The sequence below is a fragment of the Diplotaxodon limnothrissa genome, linkage group LG22, assembly GCF_057381915.1.
Source record: "Diplotaxodon limnothrissa isolate DT_005_m linkage group LG22, D_limnothrissa_male_GT1.1, whole genome shotgun sequence".
Taxonomy (NCBI): Eukaryota; Metazoa; Chordata; class Actinopteri; order Cichliformes; family Cichlidae; genus Diplotaxodon; species Diplotaxodon limnothrissa.
Window position 1 is genome coordinate 14463021 of NC_140616.1, and position 23663 is coordinate 14486683.

The window sequence follows — 23663 nt, forward strand, 5'->3', positions numbered from 1 at the left end:
CACACTGCGCACACACCTTCAGCCTGATCTTCGGCGTTTAGCGTCGCCCGGTAAAATGACATGCTCTTTACTCTTTTTTTAAATTCTAAAACAAAACAAAAACAACAAGCACATGAATGCATCTTTAAAGACGTAGTGAACTGCGTTCATTTCCTGGTTTGGTAGCGGCTACTGAAAAGCAAGTCTGGCACATATATCTTTGACCAACAGTAGTCAATCTGAAACACCGGAATAAAAACAAAGTAAGTCTGATTTTAATGGTTCTCTTTGCAGTTCAGACATGCCCAGTGTTAGGTATTTTAGTACCATGGGAGCATTTACTGGATATTGTTTTATAGTGACATTATACAGGAAAACTCTGTCATTCAATAAGGCCCCTTTGTTTTAGTTATTTTTCTCTTTGACCCAAGAATTGATGTGTGAGAATCACAGGCTGGTACAAGGTTGAAATACCACAGAGATCACTCCCTCAGCTACATTAGTTTCTTAATCTTTTAGGAGACGCCTGTTGAAGGCCAGATGGTTTGTTTCAGATTTCACTAATGAAAGAACTCTTTATTTTGTGCCTTGAAAATATGTCGCTGAGATAATCACAATTGTAGCTGAACTGATAAACTACACAAAGGATGCTTCTTCACCCAAGGGCAGGAAGACGCTCCCTTATCTTGGTCTGTACTGGTTTAAACTGATAATCTGCTGTCTCATGAATTTTACCCTCTATATAAACTGTTGTACTTGTGAATAAAGTTGAGTCGATTTGGGAAGACAACCTGAAGCAGTCTCTGTTTTCTTGTTCTCCCAAGCTGCTCCCGAGCTCGTACTAACACGCTGAATGGCATGCTTGAATATTACTTGAGAATATATTTGACTGTGTTACAGACTAAGGGACATTCTCTGCTGATAGGTGAAGGTACATTCTCTGCTGATAGACGTCCACGCCTCGGAGGAAGTCGATCCACGGATTAGGCCCTGGAAGCCGTTTCCTTCACCCAGGAAAAGTATTTGTCAGAGAGGGCTAGATTAGGTTTCAGTCACCTTAAGGCAGCATCTCTGATGTGTTACCTAGCCGTTTTACTTTCGCTTTACTTAGCGATTACACTCACTTCACTTGCCATTGTTGGCATTCAGTGCACACCTGTGAAAAATAACCTCCATGTGAAATTTTCATGGCTTATTTTCAGATTCTCCCTCAGCATGACACAATTAAATCGTCATTTATGGCTTTCTTCACACAATGAATGGACATCTTACCTCTTCAAAAAGGCTATCAATCAGACTACATTAACTGCTGTTTTATTCTAAGAAAAAAACAAATAAACTCCACATTTAACCTTTTGTGCAGATCTGAAATGCGAATTCTATTTTATTGTCATTTTATGGTAAAAATTTGTAATGTAAGCCTCATAGGTGTTAGCTTTTTTTCTCACTGTTTTTTTCTGAAAGCCTGGCATTAAAGCCCCAAACGGCTGCAGCTATAGTTCTGCAAAATTATGAAGTGAAACGAGTTTGGCTGGAAATCTCATCATTTACGTGAAGTGCATGCGTGCATGAAGGATTTGTCCTCTCATAAGATTGCACAAACCCAGAGGTGTACTCGCACCTGTCTGCTTGTTTAACCCTCAGCTCTCGTTCCTGGCAAAAATGGCTCATCTCACAGAACTTTGCAAGTATGTGGACGACCACCAGGACCTGTATGTGCAGGTAAGATCACTCAGGAAAAACAATAAATTGCAGCTGTTTAATTATTGCGTTTTTTGTATGATTGTCACTTGATTTAATGGCTTATTGAGCTAACTGAAAACTGGACAGATTTGCAACTTATTCACTTAAACTTGGATTATAGTAGGTGCCAACTGTAAAACCAGTTTTCCTGATAAGATTCAGTAATACTGTAACTGCTGCTTGAATCTAATCTTTGTGGGTCTAATGTCCTAAGAGTCACTCACATTGGCTCATTCTTTTGCAATCAGTAACTTCATGAAATAGTAAAAAAAAAAAAAAAAAAAAAAAAAAAGGATTTTAATGTCTTTAAATCACTTATTTATAATTTACCTCAGCGCCTGGCTGAGTGGGTGAGTGTCCAGAGTGTTTCTGCTTGGCCTGAGAAGCGCGGGGAGATCAAAAAAATGATGGAGATGGCAGCCAAGGACATCGAGAGGCTGGGAGGGACTGTGGAGTTGGTGGACGTTGGCAAGCAGAAGGTCTTGCACTGGTTACATTTCTTAATGCATTAATGATTTGTATTTTACATTATCTTTTTTAACTTAAATTTCACCATAAATCATTATTCATACAGCTTCCCTCGGGAGAGGAGATCCCCCTGCCTCCTATCATCCTGGGGCAGTTAGGATCAGACCCAGCAAAGAAGACGGTGTGTATTTACGGGCACCTTGATGTTCAGCCAGCAAACATCAGTGACGGCTGGGACACAGAGCCTTTTACTCTGGTGGAGAAAGACGGTAAGAGGAGAATACTTTTGGCCTGCGTCCTGCACAAAACAACCCTGGAGCTGTTTCTGTATGAGCTCTAACATTGTCACAACCTGGCGAGGACTCAGTGTTTTAGTGGTCTTAACTGAGATTACTGAGAACAAAAAACCAAACCAATTAGCAGGTAGGTAATGCAGGATGAGGACATGTGGACTGAGGTGTGTAATTCCCGTAAGGTAGCATAGCTAAGAGAAGGCATGCTGCCAGCAAGCTCAACTATGTAGACTGGGAACATTGGGTGAATGTATTTTTAACAGGTAAAGATAAGAAACACAAAACAAGTCACAGGTGCGTCTTGAGAGCTTGAAAAAAGAAGGGTGTATTTAGTTTGTAAAGATGTTTCACCTCTCATCCAAGAGGCTCCTTCAGTTCTAAAACAAATGGATGTTTGTCTCAGGTATTTAACCCCTAATAGTTTTTCTCAGGTGGTCCCGAGGGTTGTTGATCATGCGAGTCATCACATTAGCCAGGGTGTGAAGAAAAAAAAGATGTCTTCACCATCATATGAGGTTAAAGTTGAGACCTTGCCCCACCACTTTAGGTTGTTTAGAGGTTGCCACCGTGAAAGACCATCGTTGAACGGAGGTGGTGAATTACAACGCCAGCTGTCAGCCACCTATAATGCAGACTTGAGATGCTATTTAGGCACTTCAGTCTCCACTCACACCTTGCCTCAGGTAACCTCAGCAGGTCACATGACCGAATGTCTCACTGCAACATGAATAAAATCAAATAACAATCAAATAAAATCAAACTCTAATTTTGGTGATTAGATTGGTTAAATTTATTTAAATGCTCTCAAAGCTTGCAGTAACAGGTAGCAGCATGTTTCCAAAGTCTTTTGATAGAACTGCATTCTTATCAACAGTCTTCTCAGGTTAAGTTGAACCAGTAAAGGTATTATTAGAATCTTTGGGAACACACTCGGATTGTGAAAAGGCAAAAAGGCTCAAGTGAGGCATTTTCCTTTGTGAGTCATGACTGGTCCTTTATTTCACAGACTGTGCATTTGTTTGTTCACATAACTAAGTCACTGCAGCATTCCTGAATTGGTGTCTATGCTTTGTTATGCTCCACACAGTAATGCAAAAGCTGTGTCTGAATAATTTTAACCTAGTCATTTTTTTGCTACTCTTTAGGATCTTCTTTAAGTTGAATTATTGCTCTACATATTTGCATTTAGATGTTTTTGCTTCCCTAAAATTGTGTTTCCTTGGGGGAGTTTTTTTTGAGCTACAAAATTCAATGCTGACTATGTAATAAATATAACCTTAGTATCATTTTTCAACTCCACTATCTTCTCATTAGAACCTTGAAACTGAAACAAAGTTTTATTTTTGTAGGTAAGCTCTATGGACGAGGATCTACTGATGACAAGGGTCCAGTGTTGGCCTGGTTTAACTGCATTGAAGCGTATCAGAAGATCGGAAAGGTACAGTTACTGCCAGATTTAAGCTGGCCAACAAAAGGTGTTTCAAGTTCAGATAGTTTAAAGATGATATGATATTTTAGTGTGTCCTAAAACAACCCTGAAGTGGCTTAACATGCTAAGTTGGCTGTGTTTAAACACTGAAGTGAAATTACTGACAGGAGTATATTGAGGTGTGATGGTATAATTCAGAATCTGTAAATGTACACCGTTACTTAAAATGTTATTAATGTTTTTCTTTCGTTTTTGTACAGTGATAATAAAGCAGAATAGCTACTATAGCACTGTATTCTAAAAAGATATGTGGGTCATTCATACCACTTTAAAATATAATTTTGGCCTATTTACAAAAATGTGACCCTTATCTGTCTTTAGTTGGTGTTTTCTGCTATGGCTCTCTGGCTCTTCAGATGAAATGGCAGTAAATACTTGTTTAGTTGGTAGCAGTAAATTTCAGCTGATAAATGTACAGTATTAGTGTTTAGCTGCATAATAATTATCATATATATAATCGTCAGTTATATCCTTAGTCTGGACTCATGCTCAGCTTTGTTATTAAAACTCATTGTGAGAAATGTAAGACATGCATTACTGCTGTCTACTATTTATATTTACTCTGGCACATTTGGTGTGGGGCACCCACCACTGATTTGGAGATCATTTGTTGTTAAAAATGTGAAATTATTTCATATGTTTCAACTCTAGAAAATGAGAAAAACAGATTCACAATGAGCCTGAATTTAAACTTGAACCAGTAACCAAATTTTATTCTGTTGATTTTTTTTTCTTTCTTATGCATCTCTCTTCTTGTTGCAGGACCTTCCCATCAACATCAAATTCTGCTTCGAGGGGATGGAAGAATCTGAATCTGAGGGTCTGGATGATCTTGTGTTTTCTAGAAAGGACACTTTCTTTAAAGACGTGGACTACGTCTGCATCTCTGACAACTACTGGCTGGGCAAGAGCAAACCCTGCATCACCTACGGTCTGAGAGGAATCTGCTATTTCTTCATTGAGGTGGAGTATTGGATTATTGTTGTTGGGGGGTGGGGACAGTGTTTCAATTTAAGAGGGGCATACTTGAGCTTTTTGTGTTTTTTTTTTAAAATTGTGTTTTACGTTCAAACTTCAAGGTGGAGTGCGCTGAAAAGGACTTGCACTCAGGGGTGTTTGGTGGCTCTGTTCATGAGGCCATGACTGACCTCATCGCACTTATGGGCAAGTGAAGCTGATAATTGTGATTTTTAGTCTCACACACCTTATTTTACAGCAGTTTAGAGTTTTAATCATGTGTTTGACTTCCTGCACAGGCTCCCTGGTTGACAAAAGGGGTAAGATTTTGGTTCCTGGGATCTATGACAGTGTGGCGCCTCTGACAGCAGAGGAGCAAAAGCTGTACGAGAAGATCGACTTTGACTTGGATGAGTACTGTAAAGATGTGGGGGTTGACCAGCTGCTGCATGACACAAAGGCAAAGAAATTATTTATGTTGTTCACATCACTCATTGGTGGAAATGTGCTGTATAATGTGGGGTCATTCACACTTTTTGAACCTATTTTTCCACCATAGGAGCAAATCCTCATGCACCGTTGGAGATATCCTTCTCTTTCCCTTCATGGTATTGAGGGGGCTTTCTCTGAAGCAGGAGCCAAGACGGTTATTCCTCGCAAGGTCATTGGCAAGTTTTCCATCCGCCTTGTGCCTGACATGGACCCCAAAGTTGTGAAGAAGCAGGTAAACAATGTGATAGGTCACAATGATGGCATATAGCACTCACTTAAATAATGTAGCAGAAGTCGCTCTGTATCTCTGCCACTTATTGGTAGTTTGTTGCTCAGATGATTTGCTCAGCCATCCTTATTTTTGTAAGATAAAGTGAATGCAGATGATTTTATTCAGAGAAAAAAACAAAGTCCCAGGTTACGGCATTAAAATACATCTGCAGAAAACCAGGCAAACCAATCAAGCAGACAAGACATAGTGATTTTGTCACAAATGATTGCGTAACAAGGAGGTTTTGTTAGGTTTTACTAAATGAATCTCAGCCTGGACTTGGAAATAGCTAAAGATCAACTTCAATTTATTTCTACATTAAAGCTTCAACAAGTCTAAGTTATTTTTCCCTCTTCAAGGTCATCGATCATCTGCAGAAGAGGTTTGCTGAACTGGGAACCCCCAATAAACTGAAAGTGACAGGGGACAGCGGTGCCAAAGCCTGGGTCTCAGACTTCAACCACCCACACTACATGGCAGGGAGAAAGGCCATAAAGACAGGTACAGGGACATTTTTTATGCATATTTTTGTGGACATATTTTTAAGCCTTTTTCAGATATTTTCACTGATAGGCTTGTGCCCAGATTTGTTGTACCTATGCAGGGACAGCTAGGATGTTATTATTATTGTCATTATTACATTTTTACTGCTTTTGTTTTCTTTTCCTCCTCGTTGTACTGTAGTCTTCGGGGTCGAGCCTGATCTGACTCGCGAGGGCGGCAGCATCCCGGTCACCCTGACCTTCCAGGAGGCCACAGGCCGTAATGTCATGCTGCTTCCTATAGGGTCCTCTGATGATGGAGCTCACTCTCAGAATGAAAAGATCAACAGGTTGGTCACAGCTCACACCGTTTCACTTCTTTTGAAATGTGGAACAAGTAGATAAAACTGACGAAATATTGCAGTAAAAGGAGAGGATCATGTTTGTCATCTCCAGATTATTTCTATGCTAAAATGTGATCACAGGTAAAGTGAGTTTTTTAATTATAAACCATTATCATCGCTTTATTTCTCCATTTTCAGATCAAACTACATTCAGGGAGTCAAGCTGCTGGGAGCATACTTCCATGAGGTTTCTCTGCTGGAGTGATTTGATGGTGTCTCATAATGACAGGTGTAATATATGCTCATCCTCCATATCAGACCATAAACTTTGTGGATTTACTTTTCACAATGAACGGTTTTATACACCCTGTTGATAATATACATGTTTTTGTTACTTTATTTGAGTTGTTTTTCTTTTCTTTTCATGATGTAACAGGATTTACTTTTGATGCAGTGCACTACTTAGCATGTGGGTCATAACTCACAATAATACTGCCAGGTCTCTTTTGGAAATGAGATTTTTAATCTCAATAAGATTTTTACCTGGATAAATAAAGGACTAATAAAAAAAGAAATAATGTTGGTAAGCTTAATTTAGAAGCTGTCAAATGTGTTTGAGGCATCAGTGACAGCAGCATGACCAAATGCTGTTATTGTATTAGTGTTTTCCACATCACAGCATTAAAAAAGTACAATCAGTCAATTTGAATGTGTCGATATATGTAGAAGCTTTCCCAATGTTAACAGTTGTGAATGTCCAGTTCTACAAATGACTATGCTTGTTATATGTAACCGGTCCAGTCAGCCCTTTTATTCTGTGATTTCTGACATTACTTGTCTTTATGTTACTTTAGGAAAGATAAATCAGGGTGAGTTTATATCACAAACTTAGTTAATGCCATTTCCTGAGAGAAGGATGAAAATACCACCAGGTATTCTGATAGCAGTCCATGGTGATAATCAAAAGGTGTAATGAAGCTACCTACCACTATTTATTCTTTTACTATACGCTATTATTTTTGCTAGTTCATAACCCAGCCATGGGGGCTTCCAATAAACCAGTGTACTTTTAGTACTGGCCCTGAAACCTGTGGCCAGAATCTAATGGTAAAGTCTTGTTTAGTGGTTTTCTTGACACAGACCAGGTGAGCTTTCGTGTACAGATTTTACAGGTTTACTCGCTGAAATAGTTTGTGACGTAGCAGCCCTCCTTTGGATGAATCCTTCCTCCCTCCCTTATACATACAGACATACATACATACATGTATTTATGTATGTGCAGTCAGACCAGCTTCTTTTGCAGTTTCTCCTCTGACAGCACAAGAAGCAACCCTCATCAATAAATTCCATCTGTTTAGCTCACGATGCTTTTAAACACACTCTACATCATCTGAGATTCAAGAAAGCGCCACAACTAATATTACATTTATCTCGGCATAAACCTATTGCTGCCGAGACAATTCTACTACAATGGTGAAAGCAAGACGCAAGTCACCAGAGCTCTTTGTGTGATCTTGTGCACGAGGGAGATGACCAAGACGAGCGCTGTTCCTGCTGCTCGAACCCCAGTCACTCTCAGACAGCTTCCCCGTAGCACAGCTCTTTATTGTGGTTACATAAATATGCATAGTCTCATTAACATGTGACATCTCAACCAGGCATATATGTGAACAAAGAGTACCTTGTCTGTGTGTAGGTGTGTGTGTGTGTGAAAATATGACCCTGCGAACAACTCCCCAAAGCTGGTGCTAGGAGTCCAACGGTTCACCTAAATAAAGGGCTCTTATACTTAAACAGATACAGAGTAGGTGTCCTCCCATACCATAAATCAGGAAGAGAAGGTACGACCTGTCATGACCTTAGGTTGTGTGTGTATGCCAGAGCACTTTGGAACGCACACAGTCTTTGCAGATGAGACATTCTATCAATATTCAATCGATTATATACCTCTAAACATTATTGATGCTATGTTTCTAAGTACAAATGACAATCATAAAATATCACTCCAACAACTAACATGATCAATAATTAATAATTCGTTTTAATTTAATCCAATAAAAAGTAAATAAGAAAATAAAAATGAGAATAATGAGAAGGACTTGTTAATATTGTCTTGATGATGTGAATGAGCTGCTGCTGAGTGAGTATTTGTCACTGTGTAGTACACGCCTGCTTCCTCACTTTAGCAGCAGTAGTACGATCCAGTGCAGCTCCAGCTGCCACACCCAGTCCAGCTCCAACCAGCACTCCTACTGGACAAGCTGCAGCTCCCACAATAGCTCCAATAGCAAGCTCGGTCGCAATCGCAGTACTGACTCCAGCAGCTGCTCCAGCACCGAGTCCAGCAGCAGCTCCAGCAACAGCACCAACCCAGCTGCCCCGGATAAACTTGTTTTTTCTCTCTGCTTCATATCTTGCTTCAGTGGCCATCAGCCCAGGGTTTTTCTTCTGAAGTTGTTCCATCTCTTTGGTTATAGCGCTCTCTGCCTTTTCAAACATCTTGTTGGTGTAGTAGCTTCCTCCGTTTCTCTGAACCATTAGTCTAATCTTCTCCAGCAGCTCTCTGACCTGAGCAGGATCTCTGCTATTGTTGTTAAAAACATGATATCGTCCTCCACACTGACGGACGAATTCACGAAGAGCTGGAGTCTTAGTGATGAGTTCTTCTATGGAGGCATTCAGATCTACATGTGTGAACAACACCATGGTGTAACGAACGGCTTCATCTCCAAACACCTCCTGAAGGATTCTCAGGGTTTTTTGTTCTTCATCTATAAATATGTTTGGCTGGATCACAACCAGGAACACATGAGGACCAGGAGCAGCCAGTGAGATGCATCTATTGATCTCCGTGTTCACCTGGCCTAAGGTAAACACAGAGTGAAACAGGCCTGGAGTATCAACAACAGCCAGGGTTTGAAAATCAAACAGAGCTGCTTCCTGCTGACACTCTGACGTCACTGAGGCAGGGGATGAAGCTGATGCTGTTTTAAAGGCTTTTCCTCCCAGGATGGTGTTTCCCGATGAACTCTTCCCAGCTCCAGTTTTCCCAACAACAACAATCCTGAAGTCTTTTTCAGCTTTTCTCATGGACTCCTTAGCCTCTTCGAACATCTCATTGGTGTAGCAGCTTCGTTCGTTTCCCTGAACCACAGTGTTGATCTTCCTCAGCAGCTCTCTGACCTGAGAGGGATTGTCATCATCTCGGTTGTTCAAAACATGATATCCTCCTCCACACTGATGGATGAAGTCTTGGAGAGCTCGATTTTCCCTGATGAATTGTTCTATGGTGACTCCATCATGCTCCAGGTTATCTCCACATGTGAACAAGGCCATGGTGTAGTCTGCTAAGTGTACTCCAAACATCTGCTGAAGGATTCTCACTGTTTCTCGTTGTTCGTCTGTAAATCTGGCCACACAGATCACAACCAGGAACACATGAGGACCAGGAGCAGCAAAGGAGATGGATCTCCTGATCTCTGTCTTCATTTCCTCTTCAGTTTTAACATTATCAAACAGACCGGGAGTATCGACCACAGCCAGTTTTTGACCTTCAAACTCTCCTGTTTCCTTCTGACACACTGAAGTTATCGAGCTTGAAGATGATCTAGATTCAAAAGCACCCTTTCTTCCTAAGATGGTGTTTCCTGATGCACTTTTTCCAGATCCAGTTTTTCCAACAAGCACCATCCTGAGCTCTGGTTTCTCTTTTGTATGCTTCTTTAGTGGTTCCCCTGACTCTGTTTAAAGAAATTAGAAAATTTTAACATCAGCGACTGTGTTAACATCAGCAAAACCAAATAAACAGTGTGAAAAAGTGTTTGAGCTGCTTCCTGATTTCAGATTTTTTTGTATGTTTGTCTCTGCATGAGAATCTTCTGCAGGTTTGTGCAGGATAAACAGGTTAGTTTGCTGCACTGTGTTGGGTTTAATTTAAAGAACAGTGTGTGACTGCTGCACAGTGGTTGTGGGTTCATGGTCACAGTTAGCTTACATCAAGTGTAGCAGAGATTCATTGACTGAAATTCACCTTCATACCAACTTTATACCATCTAGAAATCAGACAGCATTAACAGTGCTCTGTCAGTGTAGAGGATGAAATCAACCAGGACAACTTATGAAACATTTTTTTTTACATCTGGTGTGTGCATGCACGAAGAGCAGCAGGTCAGCTGATCACAGCCTGTACACTAAGAACATCTACTCGAGTGCTCAATAGAAATTATTGAGTTTGAGAGTTTGATTCTTTTACCCACACTGAGACCTTACAGCTGATTTTAGGGTTCCTCCACCTGCCGAATCCACTTTAACCCTGTGCACATTATCCTGTTTAGACCAAAATTACTCCAAGAGTACCCCAATGACTCATCCAGGAGGACACAGAAGAACCCAGAACAACGTAAAAGACCTGCAGGGTTCACATCTCAGCTAAGGTCATGATTCAGCAATGAGAAAGAAACTGGGCAAAAATGGCCTCCATGGCAGAGTTCAAGGAGAAAATCACTACAGACCAAAAGGAACATAAAGGCTCGTCTCAGTTTGGACAGAAAACATCTGGATGATCCCTGAGACATTTGGAGACAATGGCTGTATCCCAATTCAGGGTCTGCAGCCTTAAAGTACGCAGCCTCAACGGTCCTCAAGGGCCACGTACTTAAAGACCGCTAAGGCCGGAAGTGCAAGGCTTGTGAAATGGGACGGTCTAGCCTCCGTTGCGCTGCCCAGGTTGCCTAGCAACCATGATACTAACAGCTGGAAACGTTTCATACAGCTTTGTTTGACAGAAATGAAGGAGAAAATCTTTTGTTCATTTGTTTGTTTGTTTCTACATGAGCTTTGATCATTCTCTGTAAGATTAAGGTCAGCTATTGAACGGCGTATATTTTAAAGTAAAGGCTCTAAAACCAAGTTAGTACAAACGTCACTAATGTTACGTAACTTTGCCGACATGTGGCCAACAGTAATGTTTTAAGGTTCTTCGTTATTAAACATTTGCACATAAATAAGTGACATACTATTCAGTACTTAAAGTTTACTCTTCAGGCGCCCCTTATTCGCAGTTTTTTTCGGCAAAATTATCCACACCCACCGCCGCGCTATGCATTCTGGGATATGTTGGGCCACGAAGTCTACACCGCCACGTCCTTAAAATTCAGGGAAATGAAGGACGCATTTGAGGGCCGCATTTCGAGCAGCCTCGAATTGGGACAGCCTTCGTCGCGTCGCGGTGACGTAATCGGCCTTAAAATGCGGCCTTTAAGGCTGCAGACCCTGAATTGGGATACAGCCAATGTCTAGTTGGACCTTAAAATGGTTGTCGATCCATTTTTGATCATGTGCTATGAGAGATAAGATGAAAAAGGCAAAGAGTGGTTGAAGAAGAGCGAGGCTCGTGTGGACATCTTTTTTTTTTTTTACATTACTTACAGTATCAAGGTAAACGTTTTCTATGACCTCATTAAATATACGTAATTTATTGTACAACGAAGTGATTCAGGAAATGGAACTGCTACATCTGTCACTAAAAAAAACACCATGTTTCCTTGCCAGAAAAGTTGATCTGATCGTTTAAGCATTAATCTGCTGATGATAAGAGAAGTGTCATGTATTGATATGGCTATGTCTTAAGGTGATGACCTTTGAACCGGATGTGGTTGTCCGGAGGAAGCCCCGTTAAGTGGCTAGTTGTAAGATGAAGAGTGTTCAATAAAGCAACATAAAGACCGTGCTTTATGTCCTGATTCAATTCAGAGTGCTCTGCCTAATTTAGTAATAAGGTGGGCACACAACAATGGCGACGAGGACGATACGGACCTGGATTTGTTTTTGTGAGAAGTAGACCCAGCGGCGGCACGGTGTTAGCGAAAAACTTGTGGGCTAACATGGAAAAGTCGGGTATTCAACCGTTCGCCTGCTACACTGATCCAGCTACGCTCGGACCGAGATGGACGCGCTGGTTAACATCCTTCGAGTTGTTTGCTGATGGGAAAGGTCTTATTTTGACGGATGATGCTACAGACGCGATCAGACAGCGGAGACGCGCTCTTCTACTGCACATGGCCAGACAGGACGTGCAGGACGTCTTCTCCACTCTACCACAAACGGGAGAGGCAAAGGATTACACCGCTGCGGTGACTGCGCTCAACACTTATTTTTTCCCTCAAGTGAATACAGCATACGCACGCCAAACTTTCCACAAATTGTCCCAAACACCAGGTGAGACTGTGCAACAATTTTGTACACGTTTAAGGCGAGCTGCAAAGGCTTGGGCGCAGTGCTAATACAAATACAGAACGGAGAAGAGGTACCAGTGTGCTACGTAAGTCGGAGTTTAACAGACTGTGAGCGAAGATATTCTCAAACAGAAAGAGAAGCCATAGCACTAGTATGGGCATATGAGAGACTACATCCATATGTGTATGGCAGGAAGTTTGACCTCATCACAGACCACAAGCCATTGGAGGTCATATACAGCCAGAAATCTAAACCTTGTGCACGCATAGAAAGGTGGGTTCTCAGACTGCAACCATATGACTTTAAAGTAGTGCACATTGCGGGAAAACAGAACATTGCGGATTCACTGTCAAGACTGCTGTCTGACACCACGTCAAAAGAGACACATAAGCATGAATCTGACAAATATGTGAGATTTGTTGCAGTTAATGCTACTCCAAAAGCACTCACAACAAGAGAGGTTGAAGAAGCCTCTGCTACAGACTCAGAATTAACAGAAGTGCGAAGAGCTATTGAAAATGGACACTTTGAAAAATGCAAAACATATGCACCCATTGCAAATGAACTGTGTGTCATCGGCTACATAGTTTTGCGGGGAACTCGCATTGTATTGCCAGAAAACCTGAGAGCTCAAGCACTGTCACTAGCTCATGAAGGACATTTAGGAATTGTTGGAACCAAACAGCATCTCAGAACAAAAGTTTGGTGGCCAGGGATGGACAAAGCTGCAGAAAAGTTTTGTAAAGCTTGTCACGGATGTCAAATAGTAGCCAGACCAGATCCACCTGAACCACTGAGAAACACACTTTTACCGGATGGACCATGGCGAGATGTGGCGGTAGACTTACTGGGACCGCTACCTTCGAACCACTCAATACTTGTACTGATAGATTACTACAGTCGGTACTATGAGTATGATGTAATGTCATCTACAACTGCTGAAAAAGTCATTGACTCTATTGACTGTATATTTAGCAGACATGGGCTACCAGTTACCATCAAATCTGATAACGGCCCACAGTTCAAATCTGAGCTGTTCAGAGAATATTGTGAAACTCATGGAATCAAACATGTAAGAACTACACCAAAATGGGCTCAAGCAAATGGGGAAGTGGAACATCAAAATGCATCATTGATGACTTTGCCAAATTCTTCACAGAAAAAATCCAAAAAATTAGACAAGCAATTGGTACATCAACAGCAGATCCAGGATATGTACTGTGTCCACCGAAAAACTGTTTAAACACCATGAAACAGTTTCACCCTATTAACAGCAAAGACCTGGAGGACATCTTAGGTCAACTGAACTCCTCCTCCTGCTGTTTAGATGTCCTGCCAACAAGTTTTTTCAAACAGGTCTCAAAGACTTTAGAGTCAGACCTGTTACAGATCGTCAACTTTTCTTTAATATCAGGTGTGTTTCTAGAACCACTAAAAACTGCTGTAATAAAACCTATACTGAAAAAGGACAATCTTGACAAGACACAAATGAACAACTACAGGCCAATCTCAAATCTCCCATTTTTAAGTAAGATCATTGAAAAAGCAGTTTCTCAACAGCTCAATTACTTCTTAAAACAGAATAACTGCTACGATGCCTTCCAGTCAGGTTTTAGACAGAACCACAGCACTGAAACCGCTCTGACCAAAGTGGTCAATGACATATGTCTGAATACAGACAGTGGAAAAATGTCAGTCTTAGTTTTACTGGATCTCAGTGCAGCATTTGATACAGTTGACCACAACATATTACTCAAATGACTGGAGAACTGGACAGGTCTCTCAGGAACTGTACTAAACTGGTTCAAAACATACTTAGAAAACAGGAAATACTTTGTATCAATAGGTAACTTCACATCTGAGCAGACAAGTATCACATGTGGAGTTCCCCAAGGTTCCATCTTGGGACCCCTTCTGTTTAACATTTACATGCTCCCACTGGCACAGATTATAAAGAACAACAAAATAAACTACCACAGCTATGCAGATGACACACAAATATATATCACAATGTCACCAGGAGACCAAGGCCCTGTACAGGCTCTTGGTAAATGCATTGAGGAAATTAATGACTGGCTGTGCCACAATTTTCTCCAGCTAAACAAAAACAAAACTGAGGTAATAGTCTTTGGCGCCAAAGAAAAACGATTACAGGTCACCAGAGAACTTCAATCTATATACCTAAAAACCACAAACCAGGCGAGAAATTTGGGTGTAGTGATGGATGCAGACCTAAACTTAGAAAAACACATTAAGACAATAACAAAGTCAGCTTACTATCACCTCAAGAATATTTCAAGGATAAAAGATCTGATGTCTCAACAGGACCTGGAAAAACTAGTCCATGCATTCATCTTTAGTAGGCGTGATTACTGTAACAGCATCTTTACAGGTCTACCTAAAAAATCAGTCAGACAACTACAGCTCATTCAGAACTCGGCTGCTCGAGTCCTCACTAAGACCAAAAAAGTGGACCACATCAGTCCAGCTCTGAGGTCTTTACACTGGCTGCCTGTCTGTCAGAGGATAGACTTTAAAGTTCTGATGCTGGCCTATAAAGCTCTGAATGGTTTAGGACCAAAATACATCAATGACCTCCTGACCCAGTATGAACCATCCAGATCCCTCAGGTCATCTGGATCCGGTCTTTTATCAGTTCCCAGAGTCAGAACCAGACACGGAGAAGCTGCATTCAGCTTTTATGCTCCTTATATCTGGAACAAACTCCCAGAAAGCCTCAGATCAGCTGAAACACTCAGTTTATTTAAATCCAGGTTGAAGACTCACCTGTTCTCAGCTGCATTTGAATAAAGCACCAAATCCACACTTTTAAGCTTAAATTTCAAAACTTACATTTAACTACTGATTTTATCTATTGTTCTGATTTCATCTGTTTTGATTTTATATACTGTTTTGTTTGTTTGTTAATTAGTTTGTTTGTTTGCTTGTTTTAATCAATTTTAAATCATGCTTTTTATTTGTTTTTGTTTCTAATGTCTCTGTAAAGCACTTTGAATCACCTTGTTGTTGAATTGTGCTATACAAATAAACTTGCCTTGCCTTGCCTTGATGAAAAGAATCAGTATCGCACAAGCCGAAGGACTTGACTGGAAGCGAGAGCTAAGAAAATATGTAACAGTGTATCGCAGCATTTAACATCCAACCACGGGCAAAAGTCCAGCAGAACTCCTGTTCAACCGCAAAATGAGAGGAAAGTTACCGAACATCAGTGAGGCAAAAACAACGGAGTTGGACGTGCGTGACAGAGACGCTGAACAGAAAGGAAAATCAAAGATTTATGCTGATGAACGAAGGGGAGCTGAGTATTCAAAAGTTGACTCGGGAGACACAGTGCTGGTTCAACAAGACAAAGTGGACAAGTTTACAACACCATTCAACGCAACACCACACAAAGTTGTAAGCAGAACTGGAAACCAAGTCATTATTGAATCACCAACAGGAGCTCGCTATCACCGGAATACCACACATGTGAAGAAATACGAGACAAATGAGACCAGAGAAGGACACTATGACACAATACCTGAAAGGGAGGAAGGTGAAACACCCACAAAGACTGACACCTTCACTCCAACACCACAAGAGGGCTCCCAGGGGCCAGAGAGACCAAGTAGATCACAGAGGGCTAAAAAGATACCTGAGAGGTTTCGTGATTTTGTGGTGAAATGAACTATAATATGTTAAGGTGAAGAGGTAACTTAAAGTTGGCAAGTTTCAAGTTCATATGTGTATTTCGACATGTATATGTTGAAAAAAGAAAGGTACATGTGTGGTGAGATAGTTAGATTATATACTTGTTAGAAAGTAAGACAAGAAGAATGTTCAGTGTTGGAAAAAAAAAGACATCAAAGTTATTACAACTAAAGTTTGAGTCTAAGGAAAAGGGGGATGTCATGTATTGATATGGCTATGTCTTAAGGTGATGACCTTTGAACCGGATGTGGTTGTCCGGAGGAAGCCCCGTTAAGTGGCTAGTTGTAAGATGAAGAGTGTTCAATAAAGCAACATAAAGACCGTGCTTTATGTCCTGATTCAATTCAGAGTGCTCTGCCTAATTTAGTAATAAGGTGGGCACACAACAAGAAGCTACAGATTTTTCCTGCACTGTACTTCCACTCTCTACATGTCAATCAATGAAACAAAAGCCACAAACAAGAAAACAGAAGAAGCTACAAAAACCGAAACCGAAACCTGCCCTTTGTTTTTCTGTCAAAAGTGTTAAAATCGTGTTTACTTCTGCTACAAACTGCTGATGGCAGCAGTTTGTAGCAGTTTGCTGCTTTTTTTAAACCATTGGTCGATTAATGTTTACGTCAGTCATTGTGCTCATGTATTTAGATCATATTGTACAATCTGCTTTACAATAACAACTAAACAAAAACGTCAACTATTGTAAAAACAAAGGAAACCAGTGAGAGGAATAGATCAAATAAAGATAAAACCTGAGAAAGATAAAGTGAGTGTTGAGTTCTATTACTGTTTAATTAACACTAATAAGATTGCTCTTTTTAAATGTACTTGCCGAGTCGCTTGTATTTGCTGGCCATGTTTGTCTTTTACAGGCAGTTGATGTGTGGTTTCTGTCTCTGCTGAATAGGGATGGGTATCGAAAACCGGTTCTTGTTGAGAACCGGTTCCCACTGTTTCAATTCCTTGGAATTGTTTGCCATTTTTGAAAACGATGCCCTTATGGATTCCAGTCGCCCCGAATGACGTCACCACGTTGCGGAGCGTCATTTACCCGGCAGGAAACACGGCGCCTAAGCGGCTCAAACGCTCGAAAGTTTGATTATACTTTATGAGAACGGATGAGAACAGAGCAACTTGCAATACTTGCAAAGTAGATATTTCATTTAAGGGAGGAAACACTACGAATATGCAAAAGCATTTGCTCACAAAACACGCGATGACCTTAAATGAATGTTGTGTTTTTAATTCCGCTCCGGACTCGTGAATCTCAACCCAGCAGCAGCGGTAACGTTTGCACGTCCTCTCCCGTTAATGCGGCAGGTAAATAATCAACTAACAGTGCATATTATGTTAGCGCGATCTGCCTTATTACAAAACCTGCCATTACTGTGCATTTAGGTGACCATGATGAGAGAGACAGACAGAGTCTGGCTGGCTCAGATGCTGGCAGTTCTCGCTGCAGTCTACCGGTAGCGTCTCCTTTCAGGCCAGGATAGACGAATATCACCGAGCAGTGACTAAGTTTGTGGTAAAAGGCTGCTGCAGCAGATGCCCCCGATTTTCGGTAAGTGAATGTGTTTAATTGTAGGCAGGGACATTACTGGATATTCTTGTGTAATTGCCACAGAACAATTTATGTTATACTTTGTTATTGCTACAGAAGAATATTTATTTTATTATTTTACATTTACAATTTTTTTTCCTGGGGACCCTGTGACACCCCATTGAAGAGCCGTAGACTGGATCTCTTAAGATCTCACTGTTGGGTTTGTAAGGCCATGTTACTCCTCAATTTCTACCTTGTTCAAAGAGAAGATATAAAACAAAGTTCTAAGCTAATCGACCTTAGTGTTCTCCTTTAAAAAAAAAAAAAAAAGAATCGATAAAGAATCGAATCGTTAAACAGAATCGAAAATGGAATCGGAATCGTGAAAATCTTATCAATACCCATCCCTACTGCTGAATAGTTTCCTCTTTATTACACCATGGTCTGAGTCTGCTGTTAACACTTCCCTTTGAATGAGTGACATTTTAATAGGACAAAAAAGAAGCAGATACTTGCTGGTTATATGTCAGCAGATGTGTAATTTTGTGATATCGTCTGTGTTTAGTGCAATCTGTCTGTTGTACATCACTTCTGTAGTGTGCATGCAGCAAGGCACAAATCTTGTTATTAACAGTCATGTTTCTGCTGCCGTTACAGATCTGCGTGCAGACGTGAGACACACAGAGCAGCAGGCTTTAAGCTCCTCTCCCTCTCAGGCCTGGGTGGCGGTACGGCTCTCGAACTGATGGAGCACATGCTATCTTTTCTCGGACCGGACGACGGGGGATTGCTCTTCGCCCACATCTTCCTCCGACAGCTGCCAGCGGCTGTGAGAACCGGCCTCACCAACTCTCCGCTTCTGGCGTGAAGGATTATCGCTCCCTGATTGAGGAAGTGGATCTTATTTTCTTGGCTACCTGCACTTTCCACGATCACGGCCTGATCGTCAACCCTTCCAAGTGCCAGTTCGAGTTGCCGGTTCTGGATTTCTTGGGCCACTGCATTTCCGCTGACGGTGTGGTTTCGTTGTCTGACAAGGTCCGGGCCGTTTCGGCTTTTCCACGTCCCACGTCGGTTAAAGCGCTGCAGGAGTTCTCATGGATGGCCAATTTCTACAACCACTTTTCCCCCAGAGCTGCGCACCTGCTGCAGCCACTCTATGCTGCCTTGAAGGGTAAAACAGCTAAGGACTCCATTGATTGGCTCCCTGAACACATCCAGCCATTTTCTGGGGCCAAGGCCGCGCTGGCCCACGCCGCCCTGCTGGCCCACGCCGCCCTGCTGGCCCACCCGTTTCCATCGGCGGAGATTGCGTTGAACACCGACACGTCAGACGTGGCGTTTTCGACTCAGTACACGCCCTCTCTCATCCAAGGGGTCTAGGCCTCGGTCAAGCTGGTCAGCTCTAGGTTTGTTTCGCTGGGCCTTTGTAAATCGGTGACAGACTGGGCAGCAGCGCTCATCCCACGCCCCAGGGAGGCGTTTTGATCATGTGCATGTGATCTGGTTGGTCCTCTGTTGCAGTCAGAAGGTTTCACGCACCTTTTGACTTTAGTGGACCGCACAACCCGCTGGCCCGAGGCAGTGCCTCTGGCGTCCACTACAGCAGCAGCGGTGGCCAGGGAATTTTTGTCATTTTTCGTGTTTCGGTCCCCCCGCCGACATCACTTCAGACAGGGGCCCCCAGTTTGTTTCAGAGCTTTGGTCTGCCATGGGTGATGGCCTGGGAATCAAGGTCCAGCGAACAACTGCGTACCACCCGCAGGCCAACAGGATGTGCGAGCGTTTCCACCGGTCGCTTAAGGCCGCGCTCCGTGCTTCTCTCACAGATGGCAACTGGGTTGACCGTCTTCTGTGGGTTTTACTGGGGTTGCGCTGCGTGGTTAAAGAAGACCTCGGGGTTTCCCCGGCTGAACTTGGTCAGCCCCTCTGGGTCCCCAGGGAATTCTTGCCCGAGAGTTCACACCCGTGCTTCAATCCCTCTGTGCTGTCTCTCCATCCCCCAAGAGACTCGTTTTCTGTTCCTGGCCCAGTGCACCATTGTCTGCCCGACACATTTGATCCAAGGTCGTTGGACTCTTCACAGTTTGTTTTCATCAGGCATGACGCTCAGTGGTGGACCACTGGAGGGCTCCACTCACACCCAGTTCTCAGGAAGTGTTGTTGCTGTGTTTTGGAGGGAAACCTATTCAGTTGTGTGGTGATGAGTAATAAACAAGGATCGAGACAATCGAGAGCTCTTGTGTTGTCTGTGTTTACCTCCACAGTGGATCTAAATGTCGACCCCTGAACAGGATCCAGTAACAATCACTGTGGCAGATATCTAAGAAAATGTCTTCAGTATGAAGAGTTGGAAAACACCAAGACCAAACATGATTCACACCTACTGGCTGTACTCCATGAGTGTCTGGCTTCACAAATGAACCAGTAGCTAGTAGATGAGACACATCCAAAATGGCTCACTGAAGGCCGGACAGTCCTGATTCCTAAGGATCACCATAAGGGACTGGTCCCATCCAACTACCAGTCAAAGACCTGCCTCAGTGCCAAATGGAAGCTTCTGTTTGGCATCATAGCAGCTAAGATGAACAGGCATATGGCTCAATACTTGGCACGGAAAGGAATGGGCAGAAACACCAGAGGGGTAAAACACCATCTACTGATAGAAAGCACACCTGGATCCTGGAATGCCCTGAGCTATACAAGATCAACAGGATCCTAAGAGCCTTCATCAGAAATTTGATGGCGTTGTGGTGAACATCAGTCCAACTTCAAGCCAATCGATTTAACAAGGAGGTGGTCTTCCGTACTGCTGTTCCACATAGGCCTGAACCCCCTCAGTGAGATCATTGACAAGACTGGCTAGGGAAACCAACTACAGAAAGGCGTAATCATCAGCAAATCCTCTACATGAATGACAGCAAGCTGTATACCAGGAGTGAACGACACATCGATTCACTGACCCACACTACTATGATCTACAGCAATGACATTGGAGAAGTGTATTTGGATGGTAACAAAGAGAGGGAAGGCGGTTAGAACTGAGGGGATTATACAACCAGAAGGCAACATTGCAGACATCGAGGACAGCTATAGGTACCTGGGACATCCACATAGTAAGGCAAGTCCTGAAAAGTCAGCTGAATGGGTAGAAGAATGTTCGGGCAATTAACACCTACGCTCTACCGGTGATCAGATACCCTGCTAGGATAATAAGCTGACCAAAGAAGGAGACAGAAGCAACTAACATCAAGAAAAGGAAGCTCCTGAGCATGCATGTGGGATTTCACCCCAAACCCAGCACCATGAAGCAGTACGCTAAGTGGAAGGAAGGACACTGAGGACTAGCGAGTGTCAAAACCACTGTCCAGGTTGAAAGTGAAGGCAACAGACCCCCAAGCTGGGTGAGTGGCTCTAGCAGATCCCAGGAACAACACCCAAGATCTTACTAGATTAATAAATGAATGAACCATACGCACAGAAGGATTAGATTATTAAAGTGTTTTTTATTTCTATACTTGGCTATAATTATTCTCACCGACACTGCTGTAAGACAGTTAAGAGTAAAGATAAATAGTTGAAATGACAATAAAGGTTTTGACCAGCAGGGGGTGTGGGGTTGTGTGAACATAAAGTCTCGAGAATGAAACCTGTTTTTAACCAATTGGACAGAAAGCTTCGAGGCTTCATCTGACCATCAGTAGTATCAATATTATCTTCAGACAACAATAAAACTATTTTAATAAAAACATAACAAAAGGTGTTGTGCCTGATCTTTAATCTCTGTTTCTGCAACATAAATCAGGAGCCAACACACCCACGTTAACTGATGATAGTCACAGTTTGATGTGCCGTGTGACAGCCGTATGCTCAAGGTAACATGACGTCAACGCAGTAGTCTGAAAACATTGACATCTGCAGGCAGAGGTGTGTCTGATGTGTTAAACACCAAACTCGAAACACGAAATTGTTGAGCAGTCTAACATCCACTCTGAGTGTGCTGTAGTGTTTTTTTCTATCACACAAAAGTGTGTGGGAATCATAACAAAGGCAGTGAGAGCATTTATCAAACACTTTAACCCAGTGGTTCTGAAAGTGGAGGGGGCACGTAAAATAAAATAATTAAACCTTAAAGATGGTTAGTTTAGTGGTTTATTTTATTGCAGCCTGTAATTTTCTGCAGTTTATTTTTATTTGTTTAATTGTTTTTTTCCCCTTCCTCGTTGTTTTCTTTACTTTTGCACCTGTGGTTCAGATACTTGTAGACTAGGAACACTGGGTGAATGTATTTTTAACAAGCAAAGATAAGAAACACAAAACAAGTCACAGAAGGGTCTTAAAAACATGAACAAAAATGCTTTTAAAGGGGGCCCTAGCAAAAGAAGTTTGGGAACCACTGCTTTAACCTATCAGCGCAGACACCTTCAGCCTGTTCTTTGGGGTTTAGCGTCTCCCGATAAAATCATGTGCTCTTTACTCTTTTTTCAAATCTAAAACAAAACAAAAACAACAAGCACACAAATGCATGTTTAAAGACGAAATATTGACTGCGTTCTCCTGGTTTGTTAGCGGCTCCTGAAAAGCAAGTCTAGCACACATATCTTCGACCAACAGTAGTCAATCTGTGACACCAGTTAATCTGAAACACCGGAATAACAACAAAGTAAGTCTGTTTTATGGGACAGGTAGATTTTAATGGTTCCCTTTGCAGTTCAGACATGCCCAGGAAACGTATTTGTCAGAGAGGGCTAGATAAGGTCTCAGCTATGGAGTGTTACCTACCTCATTTGCTTTCGCTTTGCCTAGCGATTACACCCAAGATACTTTCACTTCACTTGCCATTGTTGGCATTCAGTGCACACCTGTGGAAAATTACGATGTGAGTATTTCATTTTTTATTTTCAGATTCTCACTCAGCATGACACACTTTGATCGTCATTTATGACCATAAAATTCCATATTTAACCTTCTGTGCAGATCTGAAATGAGAATTCTCTTTTATTGTCATTTTATGGCAAAGCTTTGTAATGTAAGCCACATACGTGTTGGCTTTTTTCTCACTGTTTGGTTCTGAAAGCCTGCAGCTCCAATCGACTGCAGCTATAGTTCTGCAAAATTATGAAGTGAAACGAGTTTGGCTGGAAATCAACCCCATGTTTATTTTGTTTTAAAGGATACACGGCACACCATGCTAAGACTTATCACTTTTTCCGCTCATAGCTCTTTAGGAATCAAATGTGGCAGTTTGCAGATTTACGCCTGGTGACTTTCATGTTTATCAGCCTAGGAGTTTACATACCTTGGTTAAAATACCTATAAAGAAAGGTAGATTTCCAGTCATGATTTAACTGTTGTTTTAATAAAAAGCAACTGTGCGAAAGAGGTGGAAAATCAACACCACAGCTCAACAGTGTTTCAATATCAGAATCTGACATTGTTTCAATGTCAACAGTATTAGAAAATGTAACGTCGAATCAATGTCAGGTTTCAACATTGATTCAATATCAAAACCTGACGCTGTTTCACTATTAAAAAAGGGTGCAAGAGTGACATTAGGTCAACGTCACACCTCAACTTTGATTCAATGACATCGCCTGATATTGACTAAACATTGTTTCAATGTCTCCTTGCTATCTGGGTTACGTGAAGTGCATGCG

General features: G+C 41.9%; 2 protein-coding genes across 2 annotated transcripts; one reads left to right on the forward strand and one right to left on the reverse strand.

Annotated features, from left to right (window-relative positions):
- The first annotated feature begins 1641 nt into the window (after positions 1-1641).
- LOC146609620 (cytosolic non-specific dipeptidase-like) lies at positions 1642-6783 on the forward strand. Its single transcript, XM_085346266.1, has 11 exons — positions 1642-1701; positions 2058-2201; positions 2297-2459; positions 3833-3921; positions 4735-4935; positions 5052-5136; positions 5229-5389; positions 5489-5653; positions 6052-6193; positions 6377-6524; positions 6717-6783. The coding sequence occupies exons 1-11, from the start codon at positions 1642-1644 to the stop codon at positions 6781-6783; spliced, it is 1425 nt and encodes a 474-aa protein (XP_085202392.1).
- Positions 6784-8669: 1886 nt separating this feature from the next.
- On the reverse strand, positions 8670-10208 carry LOC146609621 (GTPase IMAP family member 8-like). The gene has a single exon (XM_085346264.1). The coding sequence runs from the start codon at positions 10206-10208 to the stop codon at positions 8670-8672; it is 1539 nt and encodes a 512-aa protein (XP_085202390.1).
- Positions 10209-23663: the final 13455 nt, after the last annotated feature.

What these genes read in the sequence shown, in the direction of transcription:
- LOC146609620 (XM_085346266.1), top strand. Translation starts at nt 1,642, where the DNA reads ATGGCTCATCTCACAGAACTTTGCAAGTATGTGGACGACCACCAGGAC. An exon ending in CGTATCAGAAGATCGGAAAG is followed by an intron (nt 3,922 to 4,734) that starts GTACAGTTACTG and finishes TTCTTGTTGCAG; the next exon opens with GACCTTCCCATCAACATCAA. An exon ending in AGCTGCTGCATGACACAAAG is followed by an intron (nt 5,390 to 5,488) that starts GCAAAGAAATTA and finishes TTTCCACCATAG; the next exon opens with GAGCAAATCCTCATGCACCG.
- LOC146609621 (XM_085346264.1), bottom strand. Translation starts at nt 10,208, where the DNA reads ATGGTGCTTGTTGGAAAAACTGGATCTGGAAAAAGTGCATCAGGAAAC.